The sequence below is a fragment of the Castor canadensis genome, chromosome 3 (genome assembly GCF_047511655.1).
Source record: "Castor canadensis chromosome 3, mCasCan1.hap1v2, whole genome shotgun sequence".
In the NCBI taxonomy this organism is placed as follows: Eukaryota; Metazoa; Chordata; class Mammalia; order Rodentia; family Castoridae; genus Castor; species Castor canadensis.
In genome coordinates this window covers 118,725,964-118,746,887 of record NC_133388.1, presented here as the reverse complement: position 1 = coordinate 118,746,887, position 20,924 = coordinate 118,725,964, and the positions used below count along the sequence as shown (strand labels likewise).

Below are 20,924 nucleotides of genomic sequence, written 5' to 3'. Positions count from 1 at the left end.
ACCCCCAGCACCCAACTAGTATTCAGCCCTTAACACCAGAAAACTTGTCATTAGTAAATATGATCACCAGAACGACTATATTTTCACTATCTTCCTATCTGTCCAGTATGTCCCAGGGATTGGTGAATATGTGGATGAATGAACACATTTTGTGACTTAGAATTTATTACTCAAAATCTTTAGGTGGTTCACTCATTTATTTCAGCTTTGTATTATTCCATGAATTAGGTGCTATCCCATTTTACAAAGAGAAAATCTGAGACCTAATTGGGGGCTAAAATAACTTGCTAAAATCAGTTTAAAAGCAACAGGTACCAGTTATATGGATTGATGCTTAAGAATCATCACTTTAACCAAAATTCTGCATTGAACAGCTGGCAAAAGCTTACACTGGCAAACCACCAAAGGTAATAAAGCAAGGACTGTCAGGCCCCTGATAGCTCTTTTCTACTGGGAAGTCATAGGAGTGCAGTCTGCCACGGACGTGAACTAAGTAAATACAGAGGGTCTCAGAGTCTTAGCTGACATCAGCCTCTTAGACCCAGATTCACCACTTCTGTTTGATGTTTTCACAAAATTTTTAGTTAAATTGAAAATAAATTGTTTGCAAACACGATAGTAAATAATAAATAATAAATATTATAATTCACTATGAAGGCCAGGTTTTGCTTGGGAAGAGAGCTGGGCATAGGAAAGGGGACAGAGCACCTGCAAAACAGTGAAGAATAGTTCATTCATTCATCCATTCATTCTTTCTCTCTCTACCTTCCTCTCCTCTCCTTTCACACACACACACACACACACACACACACACACACGTGCACACAATGTTGACATTGTGTTGACAGGCCAGGTACTCTGATAACTACTCTTTGTATAGTAACTCCTTTCATTCTCAACATTTTATGGATTTTCATGCTCTGAAATCAAAATGTGTCTTATAATCAACTGTATCTTAGCCTTATATTGGAGTCTAATTTGAAGTATTTTTCTTTCTTTCAAAGTGACTCAAATTCACAGGGCATCTTACCATCAGTGGTGTCTCAGAATGGGAGCACCTATAGCCTTCGCGCCACATCATGTCAAGTAAGTGGTAGAATATGTAAATCAATTAAAATTTATTTAACTTTTCTAAAGCTTATGCTTCTAGCTTTATGACACAAAATTAACTTCTTCTTGTCCAGGGCAAATTATTTTGCCTTTTTAAGCTTCTACTTTCTCTCACAAATTTTCTTATAGGCAATAAGTACCAATTACCATTAGAAGGAAACAACTAAAGAGAATATTTTAAATAGTTCTAAACCTTGAAGCTAGCAAATATTAAATGGTCTGAGCATAGACAGTTCAGTAAGTATACATTCTTACAAATTGTATATAAATTCACAAGGAATATAAGCACAAGATGTATCTTTCTTTTTCACATATCTCACTGTTGTGAAAAATCTCAGGAATTCACACACAATGAGCTGGGTGTATCACTAAAATTAATTTATGGTATCTTCTTAAAATTCAGTGGCTATTTTAAGACAGAGAACAAAATTTCTTTTTTGGGGGGGTTTATTTATTCATTTATTTATATGTGCATACATTGTTTGAGCCATCTCTCTCCCAGCCCCACCCCCCTCACTTCCAGGCAGAACCTGTTCTGCCCTCTTCTCCAATTTTGTTGAAGAGAAAACATAAATAATAAGACAGAATGTTTTTGCTAGTTTGAGGTAAGGATAGCTACAGAGAGATTCTTAGCATTGCTTCCATGCACAAGTGTATTACAACCCACACTGGTTCATCTCTACTAGATCTCTTCACTACTTTCCAGTCACCTTCCCATAGTGGCCTCTGCCAGTTTAAGATTACTTTACTTGCTCCTCTACAGTGGGCACATCAAATGCTTTCAAGTTTAGGGTTTTCTACCTATCCCCATTCCTCCTGTGTGTGTTCTCCCTTTAGCATGTGACCCATGTCCAATAATATTACTGCATTTGTTTTAGATCTAAAGTCCACATATGAGGGAGAACATGCGATTTTTGGCCTCCTGAGCCTGGCTAACTTCGCTTAAAATTATGTTCTCCAGTTCCATCCATTACTTGCAAATGACAAGATTTCATTCTTGTCATGGCTGAATAAAATTCCATTGTGTATAAATATCACATTTTCTTAATCAATTCATCAGTAGTGGGGCATCTTGGCTGCTTCCATAACTTGGCTATTGTGAATAGTGCTGCAATAAACATGGGTGTGAGGTGCCTTTGGAATAGCCTGAGTCACATTCTTTTGGGTATATCTCCAAGAGTGGGATTGCTGGATCATATGGCAGATCTATTTTAGTTTTTTTAAGAAGCCTCCATATTGTTTTCCAGAGTGGTTGTATTAGCTTACATTCCCACCAGCAGTGTACGAGGGTTCATTTTTCCCCACATCCTCGCCAACATTTGTTGTTGGTGGTGTTTTTGATGATGGCTATTCTAACAGGGATGAGGTGGAATCTTAGTGTGGTTTTGATTTGCATTTCCTTTATGGCCAAGGATGGTGAGCATTTTTTCATGTGTTTTTTGGCCATTTGGATTTCTTCCTTTGAAAAAGTTCTGTTTAGTTCAGTTGCCCACTTCTTTATTGGTTCATTGATTTTGGGGGAATTTAATTTTTTGACCTCCCTGTATATTTTGGTTATCAGTCTTTTGATGTACAGAAGCGAGTATTTTCTCGCACTCTATGGGTGGTCTCCTCAGTTTAAAGACCATTTCTTTTGTTGTGAAGTTTTTAATTTTATGAAGTCCCAAGTCCCATTTGTCCATCCTTTCTCTTAGTTGCTGGACTGCTGGAGTTCTATTGAGGAAGTCCTTGCCCATACCTATGGGTTCCAGATTATTCAGAATCAGGTCTGATATCAAGGTCCTTGACCCACTTACAGTTGATACTAGAACAGGGTGATAAACATAGATCTAGTTTCAGTTTTTTTGCAGGCAGATATCCACTTTTCCCAGCAACATTTGTTGAAGAGGATGTCTTTTCTCCATCATATGTTTTTGGTGTCTTTGTAAAAAATAAGGTGAGCACAGCTATGTGGATTCAGATCCGGGTCCTCTGTTCTGTTCCACTGCTCTTCATATCTGTTTTTGTGCCAGTACCATGCTGTTTTTGTTGCTATGCCTCTGCAATATAGTTTGAAGTCAGGTAATGTGATACCTCCAGAATTGCTCTTTTTGCTGAGTATTGCCTTGGCTATTTGCAGTCTCTTGTGTTTCCAAATGAACTTTAGGGTAGATTTTTCAATCTCTGTGATGAATGTCATTGGGATTTTGATAGGAACTGAATTGAACATGTAGATTGCTTTTGGTAGTATAGCCATTTTTACTATGTTGATTCTACCAATCCATGAGTACAGGAGATCTTTCCACCTTCTGTAGTCTTCCTCAGTCTCTTTCTTCAGTGGTTTGTAGTTCTCTTTGTAGAGGTCATTCACATCCTTTATTAAGTTTACTCCTAGGTATTGGATTTTTTTTTGAGGCTATTGTAAATGGAATTGTTTTCATATATTCTTTCTCAATTTGTTCATTGTTGGTGTGTAGACAACCTAATGATTTTTATATGTTTATTTTGTATCCTGCCACCCTGCTGTAGCTGTTCATGGTCTTTAGGAGTTTTGGGGTAGAGTTTTTTGGATCTTTGAGGTATAGGATCATGTCATCTGCAAAAAGGGATACTTTGACAGTTTCTTTACCTGTTTGTATTCCTCTAGCCTAATTGCTCTGGCTAGGAATTTCAGGACTATGTTGAATAGGAATGGGGAGAGTGGGCATCCTTGTCTTGTTCCTAACTTTAGGGGAAATGGTTTCAATTTTTCCCCATTAAGTACAGTGTTGGCTATAGGCTTATCATATATAGTCTTTATAATGTTGAGGTACTTTCCTTCTATTCCTAGTTTTCTTAGAACTTTTATCACGAAGTGGTATTGAATTTTATAAAGGCTTTTTCTGCATCTATTGGATGATCAAGTGGTTTTGGTTTTGCTTCTATTAATATGCTCTATCACATTTATAGATTTGTATATGTTGAATCACCCCTGCATCCCTGGGATGAAGCCTACTTGGTCATGGTGAATGATCTTTCTGACATGTTGTTGGATTCGGTTTGCCATTATTTTATTCAGGATTTTTGTATCGATGTTCATTAAGGAAATTGGCCTATAGTTCTCCTTTTAGGAGGTGTCTTTGTCTGGTTTTGGGATGAGTGCAATACTGAACTCATAGAATGAGTTAGGCAGTATTCCTTCTCTTTCTATTCCATGGAAAAGTTTAAGGAGAGTTGGCATTAGTTCTTCTTTAAAGGTCTGACAGAATTCAGCAGAGAATCTGTCAGATCCTGGACTTTTCTTTTTTGGGAGACTATTGCTGCTTCCGTTTCATTTCATCTTATAGATCTGTTTAGGTGGTTAATATCCTCTTGGTTCAGTTTTAGATGGTCATAAGTATCTAGAAATTTGTCCATTTCTTCACGATTTTCCAATTTATTGGAATATAGGTTCTCAAAGTAGTCTCTTATGACTCCCTGGATTTGGTTGGTGTTTGTTGTTATCTCCCCTTTTGCATTTCTGATTTTACTGATTTGCAATTTTTCCCTCCTCATTTTAGTCAGATTTGCTAGGGGTCTGTCAATCTTGTTTATGTTTTCAAAGAACCAGCTTTTTGTTTTGTTGATTCTTTGTATGGTTTTTTAGTCTTTAATTCATTAATTTCAGCCCTTATTTTTATTACTTCTCTCCTGCTTGTTTTGGGATTTGTTTGTTCTTGTTTTTCTAAGAGTTTGAGATGTAGCAGTAGGTCATTGATTTGAGATACTTCTGTCCTTTTAATACATGCATTCATGGCTATAAACTTTCCTCTTAGGATGCCTTTGCTGTGTCCCATAGGTTCTGGTAGGTCATCTTTTCATTTTTATTAACTTGTAGGAACCTTTTACTTTCCTCTGTTATTTCATCAATGACCCACTGATCATTGAGCGATGTGTTGTTCAGCTTCCAATTGTTTGTGTATTTTCTGCTGTTGTTTTAGTTGTTGAGTTCTAGTTTTAATGCATTGTGATCAGATAGAATGCAGGGGATTATTTCTATTTTCTTATATTTGCTGAGGCTTGCTTTGTGTCCTAAGATATGATCAATTTTGGACAAAGTTCCATGGGCTGCTGAGAAGAATGTATATTGTGCAGATGTTGGATGAAATATTCTGTAGACATCAGCTAGGTCCACTTGATCTATGGTGTGATTTAGTTCTAGAATTTCTTTATTGATTTTTTGTTTGGATGACCTATCTATTGGTGACAGGGGGGTATTAAAGTCTCCCATTATCACTGTGTTGGAGTCTATATGTGTTTTTAAGTCCTTTAAAGTATGACAAACTTTCTTTCAATCCATCATATTTCATAGTATAAAGTCAGGCCAAATTGAGCACTGAATTAGGGGAGGCAGCCATGTGTGCTGAGGTGAAATGCATATGACAGAGTCAAAGCCATCAGTACCCAAAGAGAGGTGCACAGTGGATGACTTACAGGAGGTTCTTTTAGAAATTGTTCTGAGGCAGATAAACTGGCAGAGTAGCTAGCCTGACACAGGGCTGCTGCAGAACAGCTGTCTCAAGTTTTTCCTTCCAGGGCTTCAGTCAAAGGAGACAATACTTGGAGGTCTGAGCCAATTCAGGATACAATACATATATACATTGAAATGTCACCATGAAACTCCCTGTTTAGTTATCTTAAACAAAAATGTCTTTTTTCAAAAATGGAGAACAGGAAGGTAAAACAGGTCCTTTCTGTGGGTTGGTATCAGTGGGAGGGGGAAGACAAAAAGATAGGGTGAAGGAGGGTGAATATGGTGGGAATATTATTTACTCATGAATGAAAATGTACAAATGAAACCTGTTGAGTTTGTTCTAAGAATGAGGGAAGGAGGGGATAAAGGAGAATGTCAGAAAAGGTGAATTCAACTAAGATATATTGTAAGTACTTCTGTAAATGTTACAATGTACCCCAGTACAACAGTAATATGCTAAAACGAATTTTACAAAAGAAGTGTTTTTGTTTCCAAAATTAAAAAAAGGAAAGGAGACAATGTTAGAAGTAGATCAGGCCCCAGTTTCCTGTCCAGTGCCCTGTGTAGGCCACAGAGTGGTTCAGATGCAACCACTTGTAGCTAACCCATAGGGAAGGATTTGGGATTTCCAACATGAGCGTACATAAGGTTACATAAGGTTTTCAAAGGAATTACACACTTCTAAAAACCTTAGCTTTGATCCCTTCAGCACAGAGATATCTACATAAAGCCCATAGTTTACTCTTTGTAGGCCCAATGGATCGCATTCACTCATAACACCGTCTCCAGCTCTTTGCCAATGCAGGGAGACACTGTGTGGTGAGAGAGAAATATGAGAATCCCAAGCTTGGGGACTCAAAATCTTGAAGCACTGAAGGAAAGGTAATAAAAAGGACATTCAACAGAGGAAACAACTATGCTTTTCATTTACGTTTTCTGCTAAACTTAGGCTAAAATAATGCAGGAATGCAAATGCTGTGCTGTGTCATGAAAGGGATGCCAAAATCAAATCAAATTAATATTTCATCTTTTATGGCTTACAAACCTAAAACTGTTTTCTGCATACAGGCAATAAAATCACAGAGGGCAAGAACAACTTGAAACGATGAGAAGCTAAAACCAGAGTGCTTACTTCCATTTTTTCTCTGGCTCTGGAAAGTTGAACTTTAAGTAAATTTCTGCAAAGTTAGGGGGCAGGCAGGAAATGCCTTCTGTAGAGAAAATTTCACAGGAGAATAATAGTATCTCAGTAACTTTTTTTAGTTTTCAAAATAAGCCACAAACAAAGACCTTGGCATCAAGTTACTGCACTTAGTTTCCATTCATAGAGGCAAAGCTCACAGATGGGGGCCCATGCCAAATGCAAAGTCCTCTTTGGAGGTCCTTTGGGCAAGATTCACTTTCTGTCAGCAGCTTTCGACTTTTCCTCTGTTCATTGTTGTCCAAAATCTGCAACTCTCAAAGCTTTCCCAGGGAGAAGGATGATGGGTCACTGTGCCCACTAATGAAGCATCACTGTGCCCACTAATGAAGCTGAGCTGCAAAACCCAACAAAGCCATCTTTCCCCTGGGATAAGTAAGCAGATTTGAAACTATTCATCTGGATGAAGATGGAGACAAACTTCTGTATACCTAAACTATGCCCACTAGAGTGGCCTTGCCATACAAAGGCCAGGTAGAAATTTTGCTCTTTAGAAACTATATTAATTCTGCCAGGTAAAGTGAGGAGGGATCAAAACAGTTGCTTCATACTGTGGTCAAATTACTAATCTGAACATATTGTGTTTATTTTCTTTTGTTTTTTTAAATTGACAACTTCACTGATCTCTAATTCACATACAATTTTCCTATTTAAAGTAGGTTGAAGTGCTTGTAATGGTGTATTTGATGTGCACAATACTAAAACTGGTTTTTGTTCTACCTACAAGGCATTTTCTTTTTTTTTCATTTTTTGCATTTTCTTTTTTTTTCTTATTACTGTGTTAGGTGGGGTACATAAAAGCATTTATAAAAGTTCTTATAATATATCAAATATACTATACTTGAATTCACCTCCTCCACTACTCTCCTTTGTCCCCTCATCCCCCATTCCTGGAATAGTTTCATAGGTATCATTTTTCCATTTACATTCATGTACACACAGTATTTGCACCATATACACTCTCCTCTGCCCTTTCCCCACCATCTCCCCTTTCCACCGTTACACCCCCCATCCCCACCCAGGTAGGACCTGGTCCAACCTCCTGCTCTCCGATTTTGTAGAAAAAAATTTTTTTTAAATAACATTTTTGCTTGTTTAACATAGCTACACAGGAAGTCTCCTTGTGACATTTCCATGTATATATGTATTGTAAGCCAAATTGGTTCATCTCCTCTATTGTTCTTCATTCTTTTTTAGATCCTTCTTTATGGTGGTTTCAACCATTTTAAAAATTCTATATTCATTCTTGTATAGAGAGTATATCAACCATATTCAAGCTCTTAACTTCCTTCTTCTACTCTACCCCTCTCGTATGTGACCTCTTTTTAGTGTGACCTGTGTTTCATAACATTGCTACATTTGTATTAGGTCTACATTCCACATATGAGAGAAAACACACAAGGCATTTTCATTATATACATAATGAAAAATATTATATTCATAATGTCTGAATAGAAATTAAACATATTTCAAAATTTTTCTGATAGTCATATATCCTTATATCCTTCAAAATAAGAAAAAGGATTTGAGGTGAAAGGAAAGTTGATACCTTAAAAAAATGAACAAGTGATTAAAATGTGCATCTATACTGCTTCTAAATATCTATTTTATGTCCAACACAAATAATATTCCCCTCTATTGCCAATAGTGCTATGACAAGAATTTCAGTAAAATGACTTGAAAAAATTAGGTATTAGCTTGAAATGTAATCAGTCTAACAGTCACAGATCTAAGGAACTCTATGCTCTTCTTCTGGCCAATGGAAAAATACCACAACAGGAAGTTAAGCCTAGCAGCAAAGCAAATTTTCTGTGGTCCACAGTGAGATGGTTCAGGTTGCAAAAGGACATTACTTCAACTTCTAATAATGTCTAAGCACATGTTTCATTATTTAGATGGAAAAAGAGTAAGGTATTTCCTGACTATGTGGTAATAACCATTCCTGTCTCTGCTTAAAAGCCAAGATATTCATTAGCTCTGGACATGATTTTTATGAGTTAACAGAAAGTACCTCTGAGGAAATGAGAGATGGTGGAGTGAGGCCATGAATGTTTGAATTAGCACCTATTCCTTTATTCACTTACCTATAAAACTGGGATATTATTCTTCAACCACTGTTTCACTCTTCTTTCATTTTGTCACTTTCTATTATAATCCTGATTCTCCCATCTTTTTATGGAGAATGGAATATTTGAATAGGGAGGGAAGTCATGATCACTCTCATTAATAGTTAGTATTTGTGTTATTCATTATACTTAGTAATTTAAAACTTAAAAACTCCAACAGCCCTCTACATTAGATACAATTATTCCATTTTCCAGCTAGTGAAACAGAGGCCAGAGAAATTAGTTAAGCCACTAAAAGTGCAGCAAAAAAGTGGCAGAGAGAGTTCTTAAATCCAGACCTTCTGTCTCCAAAATGCATAAGCTTTCTCTTACAGAAAGCTTGTTGGCACAATACAAAGCAGAGAGCGATTACCTCACTTTAACAGGATAGAGGCCTACTAAAATGGGAGCAGATTCAGTAAAACGTTTCTGGGTTCTCAAAACTAGAGATTTAACCACCAAGACATCTCACTCCTTTAAGTATAGCAACTCAACTTCAGTTCCATCCTATATGCCAAGGGACAAAAAAAATGTATACATGCATATAAAAGAAATTTAAGTTGCCAGGAAAAGGTATTGCTATTCATGATCCAAAGTCAAGTGGTAAGACATCAGTAACTCGGATGCCTAGAAAAAGAGGTTGCTCAGGCACATTGGAGGATTTTGTGGGGATGGGGGAGGGGTGGGATGTTTGTTAGTTGACCTCTGGTGCTGAAAGGTCACCTGAGTCACCCCCTCCCTCTGGAGATGCAGATAGATGTTCCAGTCATTCCTGCATTTAATCTCTTGGGCTTGTCTGAGATGCTGATTTAAGCAAGGACACGATGCACTCAGTGGCATAAGTGCTCCTGACACTTCATTCTTTTCCCTGGAGTTTCAGTCCTTTTGAAAAGCTTCCTAATCTTTCTTAACCCAGCTCTCATTCATAAGTGAGTCCTGCTCCATGAACAAAATGAAGTATTTTCAGTGACAAAGACTCTTGAAGGGCCTGACTGGACAAACACTGGAGAATACTGTGTTGAATGTCCCCTGAGCCCAGAATATACCTCATAAGTAGATGTCTTTGTTTTTCTGTGCATGCATGTACACACATGCACTCATGCCCTCCACCATACATAAACACACACATACACACACACACACAGAAAACAAATCCCAGATATAAAGGCTGTGCTATTAATGATCAAAGGGGAGTGAAACAAAACATTTCAGTGAGAAAGTTCACCAACTGACATTTCATTTTACTGTGTTTAAATACATGAAATTAAAACACCTAAAATACCCTAAACTCCCCCCAAGAGTTGTGAAAAGTAGCCACATTTGAGGTAGAAAAATAGAGCGTAAAAAAACCCCAAGATATAAAGATTCAACTCTGGCCCCATATGATTCTGCTGAAATCAGTTTCATGTATACATGTTACTCTTTTAAAGCCATTGTACCCTTGTGGTGTAGTGCGCAACTCTCTGGGCCTCCTTTGATTCAGACAAGACCATCTATCAGCTTTTCACTTTAGTATCAAGTGTCTTGCCTTCTCTTCTATTTTTCCCTGCTTTCTATTAGTCATACCTTTTCTCTCTTCATGCTCTTAACATTCATTGCCTCCAGATAATCTTTGCTGTGAATGTTTTCCATGTGTTCTAAGTCCTGGCTTTCTCTTCTGCCTTCGATTCTTTTTCCTGAGAATAACTCAAAAAATGGGTATGACATTATTTACTAATAGTTACTTGTCAGATACCAGGCTAAGCCTTGTTTCAGAACCTATGATATTCATAGATGTTTCTGAACTTGTGCAGGCTCACAGGTATAGCTTGCTAGGGTCATTGTACTGTAGGAAGGTCCTTGAGGGATGGGACTCCTCTGTGTTCTCATATTGCTTCTCTAGACCCTGATATAGTGCCAGTTTCATAGCAGAAGTTTCGTAAATATTTGTGCAAGGATGTATGGATGGATGGATGGATGGACAGACTAAGCAAGAATTTCAACAAGATAAGTTTGCCTTCAAAACCAATACACTTGACTACTGTGCTACATGTCTTACTCAATACATAAAATGTTGAAAAAGAAAGAATTAACACTGGGCAAAATGTGAGACCCTTTCTCCAAAATCATCACAGCAAAAAGGGCTCTACACTGTTGTGCTACAAAGTAGAATTACACAGTTGTAACCCCAAACACTCAGGAGGTAGAGACCAGGAGGATTATCGTTTGAGGCCAGCCTGAGGAAAAAAGTTAATGATACCACATCTCAACAAATAAACGAGGCATGATGGTCTGTGATCCCAGCTATGCAGCCGTAGGTAGGAGGATAGAGGTCAAAGGCCAACTCCAGGCAAAATAATTAGACCCTACCTAAAAAAATAACTAAAGCAAAGGGGTTAGACGTGTGTCTCAAGTGGTAGAGCACCTTCCTAGAAAGAGCAAGGCCCTGACTTCAAACCCTAGTACTGCCAAAAAAAATTAGCACAATAAAAATTCTAAAATACAAGCAACTTCTCTGAGGACCAGCCCCATCTATATAATGGGCTGCTCAGGTTATAGTGCCAAAAACTGCTTTACACACCTAATTTTCATCAACTCTATGCGTGGCTCAGAGTAGAAACCTAATAAAGGTCTCCTGTGTTTCCCAGTTAGCACAGGCTTGTGTTGTAGGAGAGATGTCAATTTGATTTGGATCCCCAAAAGTTATTTGGATTGTTAAAGGTGCTTTCACAAAGATTCACCCTATTGATCTTTATCACAATCTGAGAGTAAGTGCTAAGCCTTGGGCAGGGGAGGGGCGGGAGGAGGACAGAGTATTATGTATTATATGTCAAATGTTTTCATGACCACTCAGTCTCCTTCTCTTCTCTAGACTCAGCTTCTCAGACAGGAGCTATGGTTTGGACATGGTGTAAGTATGTCTTCCAAGGGTTCGTGTATTGGAGGCTTGGTCAACAGGGTGGTGTACTGGGAGGCGGTGAAACCTCTAAGAGGAAGGGCCTAGGGCGAGGACACTGGAGGCAAGCTCTCAAAAGAGATTAAGGCATTTTTCAGAGGACATTGAGTTATTTCTTGCAAGAGGGTTGTTATACAAGAAGTAAGTATGGCCCTAACCTGTCTGCATGATCTCCCATACCACCCTCTGTTCACTAGCTCAAGATGTGATCTTTCCTGTTCACATGCTCAGCCATCTGCCATCTGCCATGGGGCCTGAGCAGCACCGGGCCATGTGGACTTTCAGCCTCCAAAACTGTAAGCTAAATCAACTGCTTTCTCATAAAGTTAGTACATCTCAGGTATTTCACTATGGTAATGAAAAGCTGACTAACATACAGTGTGAGGATAAATAGAAAGCTGGTCAATGAAACTAAATAGTTAAAAAAAACACAAGTTGGTGAGACAAATGGGTTATTTTGAATGAATTTACACATACCTATCACTATGGTGTCTTTACAACAGAATGGAAACAACCATCAATAAATTTCCATCAATAAGGAACTGAATAAACTATGATCTTTCCACATAACTGAGTGCTGTACAGCTGTAAAAAGAAACCAGCACAGGCCAAGTGCCAGTGGCTCATACCTATAATAATAGTTACTTGGGATACTGAGACCCAGAGGACTGAGGTTCAAGTCCAGCCCTAGTAAAAAGTTTGAGAGACCCCCACCTCAACCAATAGCTGGGCATGGCACCATGCATCTGTCATCACAAACTACGTGGGAGGATAAGATTGGGAGGACTGCAGTCCCAGGCCCACCCAGGCAAAAAAATTTTGTATGACCCCCATCTCAATCTGGGCATGGTGGCTAGTGCCTGTCATCCCAGTGACAGTGGGAAGCTTTTTGTTTGGCAAGCCTGGGCAAAAAGTGATACCCTATCTCCAAAATCATCAGAACAAAAAGTGCTCTACACTGTTGTGCTACAAAGTAGAGTGTATGGCATGTCAACCTCTGGATAAGAAAGGAAGAAAATACTAATATAAAATACTGATATATATTTTATAAATATATATACATATTATATATATAATATATAAAATATATATAATATATATACACATTATATATAATATATAACATATATAATGTATATACACATTATATATATAATATATAACATATATAGTATATATACACACATAATACACATATTTAACTTTAAAATAAAAAATAATGCCTAAAAACTGAAAATGCATTAAAACAAACATCACAACATATCAGATATAATCAAATAGAGAAGAGTTATTTCAAATATAATTAGCACATAGTACTTTGTACTGTGTAAGTGATAGGAGGAGATAGCCTTAGGGGTCAAAGAAACAACAGGAAGTCTGAACCTGCATTCAGTATTTCATTCTTAGTAACAGATGGTGTTCTCCAAACATCATTTCCCATTAGAAGGAACCAAGATTACTTGAAGACATCTGACTGACCCCATGTCTGGAGTAGGAAAGTGAGTCATCTTTTGTCATGTCAGACCATAAGGATTACTGATGTAGTGCCAAAGGTTGTAGGTGTCCAATGGTCATAGCCAACCATTGGACAACTGGAGCCTCAACAAGAATAATGGCTGCAACGGATTAAAGCACAAACATCAAAAGCCAGGAATTTTCATAATTATTTTTAAAAATTTTCTGGTCACTATACAAAGTTATTAGAATATAAATTTTTACCCTAAAGTTGGTAAATAAAGAGAAAGAATCACAAAAGAAATATTGGTCATATGGGAAACTGGACAAACGAGAGGCTGGGCATTGGAAGAATTGGCTTATAGTAATTTAAAGAGACAGAGGAGAGATTCATAATTCACTTTGAGCATGAACACCCACCTATAACACCTGTCTCCTGTCCAGATGGTTTCTCTCTGCTACTTTGATCCTATGATCAATCCCTAGCACAGAAAAAAGATTAAAATAGGACCATCACAAGATTATTTGAATGTATTACTTCTCTTAGCAGGTAGAGTTAAAAAAACTGTCTCCAAATTACCACTCTAAATTAGACCAATACAGTTTGTTTTAAATCAGAAAACATAATAAGACAATCTAATGGAAATTTAAAAAATGGCACAAAGATGGCAAAACAGAAGATGGAGAAAACCAATTTTTATTGAGCATCCACCAATGCCTTACATTCAATGATCTCATTTGCTTGTTTTCAGTTGCCGTGAGAACAAGGAATGACATTTTACAAATGAGAAGCTAAGACTCAGTGTGGTTACCATCTAGTTAAGCAACAAACTAGGATTCAAAGAGGGGTTTGTGGGTAACATTGGCTGCCTGCTACAAAGGAAAACAGTGTTGATACTGATCACAGCGCAGTGTGTGGGATACAACATGACTAAACACCACAGAGCGATGACTCGGTTAATAACCAGTCCGCTTATACGAAAGTAATGTAAGTCTATGGGGAATGTGAGAAGCAATGTGTATTTGGTACACAAATGTTTATTTGGTTGCTTGGAAAAATTGTTTAAGATTTTAGAGCAGGAAGAAATTACAGAGTTTGTTTCAGTCTAAGTTATTGTTTCGCTCTGGATTAGAAAAGAGAACTACAGTGAAAAACTGAAAAGCCTGAAGCTTGGGGCATGAAGGCAAAAGACCTGATGGACTGCCACAGCCCTGGGAGCACCCATGGGCCGTAGTTTCAGCAGGTATGGAATTAGCCCGAGATGCTCTGCTGAATTGAGAAAGTGTCTGCTGGTTGCTGTCTGCTAGTCAAGACTGATTAATAGCATCTGCTGTAGTTTGGGTATTGAATGCCCCAAAGGCCCATGTATGGAAGGCTTTGTCCTCAGCCTGTGGCACTACTGGAAGGTGGTGGAACATAGTAGAAGGAAGGTAGGTCGTTAGGGGTATGATTAGGGGTATGCCCTTGAAGAGAATATTGGGGCCTGGTCCCCTTTCTTGTTTTTCTCTTTCCTTTCTGGCCACAAGTATGTGAACAGGTTTTGCTATGCCATGTGCTCCCTACCATGATGTACTGCCTCACCACAAGCCCATAAACTATGGAATTAGTGACCATGGACTGAAACCTCTGAAACCTCAAGCCAAAAACAAACCTTTCCTCCTTTAATTGTCTCAGGTATTTTATCTCAGAGAAGGGAAGCTGAAAACACAGTGTTGCTTTATAACTGCAGGTCTGATGAGTATTTAGATGATGTGCACCAGTTTGTCAGTCCTGCTTATAGACAGAAATGAGCATGATGAGTTCTACCTAGCTTCCATTAAGACCCTTGGAGAGCTCTGCTATGGAGGCTCATTGCATAGCAGGAACCTAGGTGACCAGAAAATATTTTAACTGTATGAAAGACTCCAGCCAAAACACCATTTTGGGCTTGGTGGTTCCAGATGTTCCATGCAGAAGTTAGTGGTACCTGACATAAGACAGAAGGTGAGGACAACTGGAACCTGCCTCTTGCTATGCGACAGCCTGTGGCTGAAAAGTAATCCTTCCATTAATGTTGTCGCCATAGTATTCTTCACTGCAGTAAACACCAGTATGACTGCATGTTATTCTGGGGCCTCTGAGTTATCTTTAGCACTTGAACCCAGCTTAACTGCCATCATTTGTGAATTGGCTGAGGACCTGCACGCAAATATTTCTTAAATTAACTGATTAATAAAAAAGGAAAGAGAATGTAAGTACCCTGACATTGCTCAGTGTACCCATCACACAAGTTCTCATTAGCATAGAAGAAAAACAAATGTAATTCCACGTGATAAATTCCTCTCTGCCCAAAAGACAAAGAGTCTATAATTGTCACTCTTAGATCCTAACAGCGTCTATTCATCTGGAGACGGATTAAATTTATGTAAGTGAGAAGACTCTAGCAGCTGCTACAGAGTGTTGGTTTGTAATGACTGTCTCCTCTCTCAGAGCACACGGGTTGGAATGTGACACCAGCACAAGGCTGAGAGTCAAATGTTATCACCTGACCTTGGAAATGGCTAGTGATTCTACAGCATATCCATACCCAAGATACTCTATTTGCATTTAAAATTATCTTAATTTCAAAAGAAAATCTATGTGTACACTTATAAAACTACTACAAAAAATGGATTTTAGAAACAAGCTTTATAAAATGAAAGAACTAGTATACTAGAACCAGTATAGAAAAATTGTAGATATCCTCAGAAGAACGAAAAGAATGAAAGTGCGTTCATAGCTCTCCTGCATGTAGTGATTTCCAAAGGCCACAATTTGAGTTCTGTGTCACTGCCTTAAACCTCATCAACAAAACTGCACATCAGCTGAAGATGGATGACAAATATTTGGTTATTTAGACAAATGGGCTGGAGATGTGGCTCAAGCAGTTAGAGCACCTGCTTTGTGAGCACCTGCTTTGCAAGTGTGAAGCCCTGAGTTCAAACCCCAGTTCCACTCAAAAAAAAATTGTTGCATTAATGTTTTTTAACATTATATCCTAACTCAATTCTCTTCCCACAGAAACAAGTATCTTGTTTATTCTATAGTGGAAAATAAATCAGAATTTCCAAGGCTATTTGGAAAATAAACTGCTATCTAATCCTATAATTCTGTACAGCACAGGACTGGTTCCCAAACAGAGGTGTGCTGAACAGTCACAATGTTCTTAAAACCAATGTTGATCTGCTGCTCCAGAATTGTGTGGACACAGGACCTGAAAACCATCACAATATCATTTCTTCATAAATAGTGAAAAAGCTGAACAAAATGATGACACTAACATATGTATAATATTTCAATGTCATATTTGTAGGCTCCAAGGTGTTCAAGACTCTAGCATCCTGGCTCTTCCATTTACTATTTGCCTTTAAGCAAGTTTTTAAACCTTCCAGATCCTTGTTTCCTCATCTGGAAAATGGGTATAATTAATATTGCTTACTGTGTAGGCTTTAATTACATGGACTAAATGATGTTATCTGTATATAAATGCTTAAATAGTGTCTATACTTTGTAAACAGCAATGTCAGCTGTGTGTTACTGTCATTATTAGTGAGGGTTTACTTCTCAGACCTGGTCAGGTTGAATAATTGTGAGTGTAAGGTGCTATCACTACCATAAATAACCATTTTCTTTCCTAGAGTATATGACGAGGTTATCGATTCTGTTTCTATGGTTGATCCTATTTGAGGTGAAGTAAGATTCAGAGCAAATCATTATTCCTGCTTCATCTGGTTCTCATGACACTGACACAGAGAGAGAGACAGGAGAGACTGCCCTCATGTTATAGAGTTCAGGGAAGTAAGCTATTTGCTCAAAGTCACACGTCCAGTAACTAGTAACAGGATTCAAGGCCATACTGTTCAACTTCTACTTCAGGGTTCCTCCCACCATTGCAGGATTTTCTAAGCTTCATAAGGTTTAATTTCAAGCATAAATGTGACTCTAAGTGAATTAGCAGGAGGACCACGAATGGGAAGATGCAGTGCATTGATGTGGCATTGACTGTGGTGGTGTGATGCCTTCATCAGACCCTGGTGTCATCACTTCCACCAGGGAGACTACTGTGTGACCAGATGATGCTGAAAGTCCCTGAGCAGATTTCTCGCTACAATGCCAGAAACCATTCTCCCCATCCCACACCCATCTGCATGACTTCAGAGCCCCTTCCAGTTCTAACCTAGCCATAAACTGCTCTCCTTCCCTTCCTCCCTCCATTCCCTCTCATATTCCCCTTCTCTCTCTCTTTCTCTCTCCCTCCTTTACTCCCTCCCTCTCTTTCTTTTTCTAGAACCAGCCCATCTTATCCTCCTCTGTTGCTTTGCCATTGTTTAAGGTGGTTGTTCACAGGGAATAAAACACCCTTCTTTCCAACTCCAAATGGGCAAATTCAACTTTTCTTTAAAAGTCTGATTTTTAAAGCTATTTCTTCCATGAAAAGCAATTCAAACACACTACCCCACCAGTCAAAATCATCTTTGTAGTCCAAATCTTCTGTTTATGTAATCATTTGTTCCATAAGCTCTCTCTCTCCTCTCAGATCTATAAGTAGCTTAAGGCCCTGGTTTCATTCTTTATTCTTCACCAGCCACACACAAGGCATAGTACCTTGCACAGAGCTGGTGTTCAATGACAAGATGAATGTGGTGAGTGATCAAAGACCAGTCTTTAGGCAATGTGTCTGGCTTCTTCTCTAGCATATAACACAGCATGAGCAAACTACAATGAAGGGTTGAAGTAATTATACAAATAAACTTTTTAAATGAAATGATGAGGTTGGGGATGTAGCTCAGTGGTTGGGCACTTGCCTACCATGAATGAGGCAGAATGTGATCCCTTAATACCTCAAAATAAATCAATAAATAGCAATGAATAGACAACTCACATTTAAAATTGTTGTCAGATAAGAAATTAAAACTATTGTTAAATCTTTTTCAGATACATATCTTAATTCTCCATTTCACTCTATATGCATAGGGGAGGAACTTAGAGAACAAAAATTCTCAAACTAAGTCTTTAAAAAATAAAAATCTATGCTTATAGAGCAAAAAGGATTTGATTAACAAGAGTGCAAAAAACCAAGAGGAGTTTTAAAAACAATTGTAGTCCCTGTTTAAGCTTCCTGTTATGTAACAGGGCACCCTCTACTCTTAATCAACCAGAATATCTTTTGACTATTATTAATTGTTGTCAAGAGAAAGTGTGAGCTGGGATGAAGAAGTCTTTGAAGAGAACATAGCAGTCTCCACAACATTGCATAAATTGTACTGGCAATTAAAGAAAGAAAAACTGTGGGTGACAAAATCAGAATTGAATTGGAACTTTGTGATATTGCTTCTCTCATCCTAAAGTTGTGTCCTGGGCTGAACAGACTCTGTGAGTTACCCTTATTCAATTCTGTATGCCAGGGGCTGGGTGAGCCACAGCTGGTGACTACTGCTTCCCCCACAGCACTGGAAAACTTCAGTGAACAACCTCAGGTCCAGCGGAACGATTTATTTATTTATTTATTTATTTATTTATTTATTTATTTATTTATTATTGACAGGGAATCTCAAGAGAGATTCTCCTGCCTCAGTCTCCCAGGGATTACAGATGTATATCACCATGCCCAGCTCAAGCTAAACTCGTTATTCCATTTTATTTCACAAGAAATTATGGAAAAAGTTTATCTAGCAGAATCTTCCTCTGGAAGTCTCACACTGCATATTGACATATTGAAGATGATGAAAAGGCCTGTAATAAAGGACTTTAATAGTCTGTTGAACTCAGAAAGTTCCAACTCCATTTGACTATGAGCTTTCTTTCTTTTAATATTGAAATCTAGTTTGGAAAATGCTTAAAGCCACTCTACAGGTAATAGCCAGATGACTCTGAATCTAGTTAAAAGGCAATGCTTGTTGCTCAGTGGAAGAATTAAACTAGAAGTGGGAACTTTCAAGTTTCTGACAACCAAACTGTTAAAATGATCTGGAAATTTTACCTTAATATAGAAAAGTATATGTTTTTGAAAACAAGATAGAGAAAAACATATTTTTATATAAGTCACAAACTACAATGGTCCACAGCAGTATATTCTTTATAAAAAGATTTGTTAATATGGTCCTCCATCCAATTCTATGTCTTTATGCATACAAGGCAAAGCAGAGAACAAAGTGATTACCCAGATGTTTCAAATCAACTTCTCTTTCTACAATTATATAATACATACTGTTCATTTTTACATAATGCAAACATACTGAGTTTGAATGTGGAACTGGGAAATTTGAGAGGCAAGGCATCTGAAAAGTTGTCATTAGTCTACACTGCTTAAAATATTTTACTAATAAACTGAGCCTTTATGCAGGTGTTATCATTAACCATTTTTAATATCATTAAGGAGTTGTCTAGAATACTACATGACAAAGAATACTGAAAATTCCCCCAATAGCTGAGAATTAACATTCCCCCATTGCTAGTTATCTCATTTACTACAAAAGATTTGAATACTATATACTGTAAGTGCACTCATTAAAGACTCCTAAAAATCAGGTTGGTCAGATAGAGAACATATATAATAAAATTCATAAATTTCCTTCTTCACTTCAAACATCTCCAGTTATCCAATTAAAATCCATTCATATCTATGAATATCCTGATCTATATTCACATTATCAATGTTTTAATTCAAAACTTTAAAATCCATGCCAACCCATAAAATGATCCATTTAAATTTAAATTTAAATGTCACTGCCTATTTCATCTTTTAAAAGTTGAGAACCATAAAAATATAAATATGCAAAATTCTCCCTTTCCAAAACACAGTTGGTAAATATGTCACATGGTAATACAGTCTGAATCAATGAAAACACATTCCAGGATTTCCTCCTTCTAAAATCTAGGGGCACCAGTAGCTGATAATGAACTTGTTTAACACTTGATGTTGGATTGAACTTTCTCCTCACTCATTCCATTTCAGTTTAGTGGTCAAAATGATCATGTTTCAAGGAGCCCTAGTGGCAGTGCCTTACCAGTGTAGATGCTGGCATTGGAAGCTGGAATACCAAACTGTGACTCGATGAACTTGGGAATGAAGGTAATGAAAGCAGTTACAATGGCACTCTCAGCTGTGTATGACAAACTCACAAAAAGGAATGTCATGTTGCTTAAGATCCTGACAGCTGCTCTTGGTAGGTCTACAAAATGACAAAAATGACAAATGAATGTTATAAACAATGGATGGAAAACAAAATAAAACTGAATTGTTTTTGAAATGAGCTGAAAATAGCAGTTTGGCAATATTTGCCATGAGAGAATAACAGAAGGATTGATGACAATTAGAAACTATCCTGTATTGTTAAGAGTTGGTTTTAGTTTGGTTTTTTAAATCTTCAACCAGGATATGGAAGGAAATAACTTATCTAAAAACATACCCATAAACAAATAAATAGAATACAACCTAGCCTTCTATTTTAAAATAAACTCTTTGCACTTTTCAATGATTAGAACACATTTTCTGTTAGGACCCCCACAGTTTACTAAATGTGTAAAGTCCTAGTTACAGTTTCCACTTTGCCCAACTACCACTCCCCTGAGAAAATACCTTTCTGACTTGACATATCCTTGGCCCCACACTGCAGATGCCCACAGCA

At 37.7% G+C, this 20,924-nt stretch overlaps 1 protein-coding gene across 4 annotated transcripts in view; it reads right to left on the bottom strand.

Annotated features, from left to right (window-relative positions):
- The window catches only part of LOC109698442 (solute carrier organic anion transporter family member 5A1), a 137,875-nt gene that overhangs the window by 35,373 nt on the left and 81,578 nt on the right, over positions 1-20,924 (bottom strand). For 3 of the 4 annotated variants that reach the window (XR_012446316.1, XM_074068545.1, XM_020182665.2), the window contains one exon: positions 20,304-20,468. The exons of the other annotated variant lie outside the window; for it this stretch is intronic. Coding sequence is in view for 2 of the 3 variants with exons in the window: in XM_074068545.1 (XP_073924646.1) it covers positions 20,304-20,468 (165 nt within the window). In the remaining variant the exon portion in view is untranslated. The remainder of the gene's footprint in view (positions 1-20,303; positions 20,469-20,924) is intronic. 4 annotated transcript variants of the gene reach the window in all.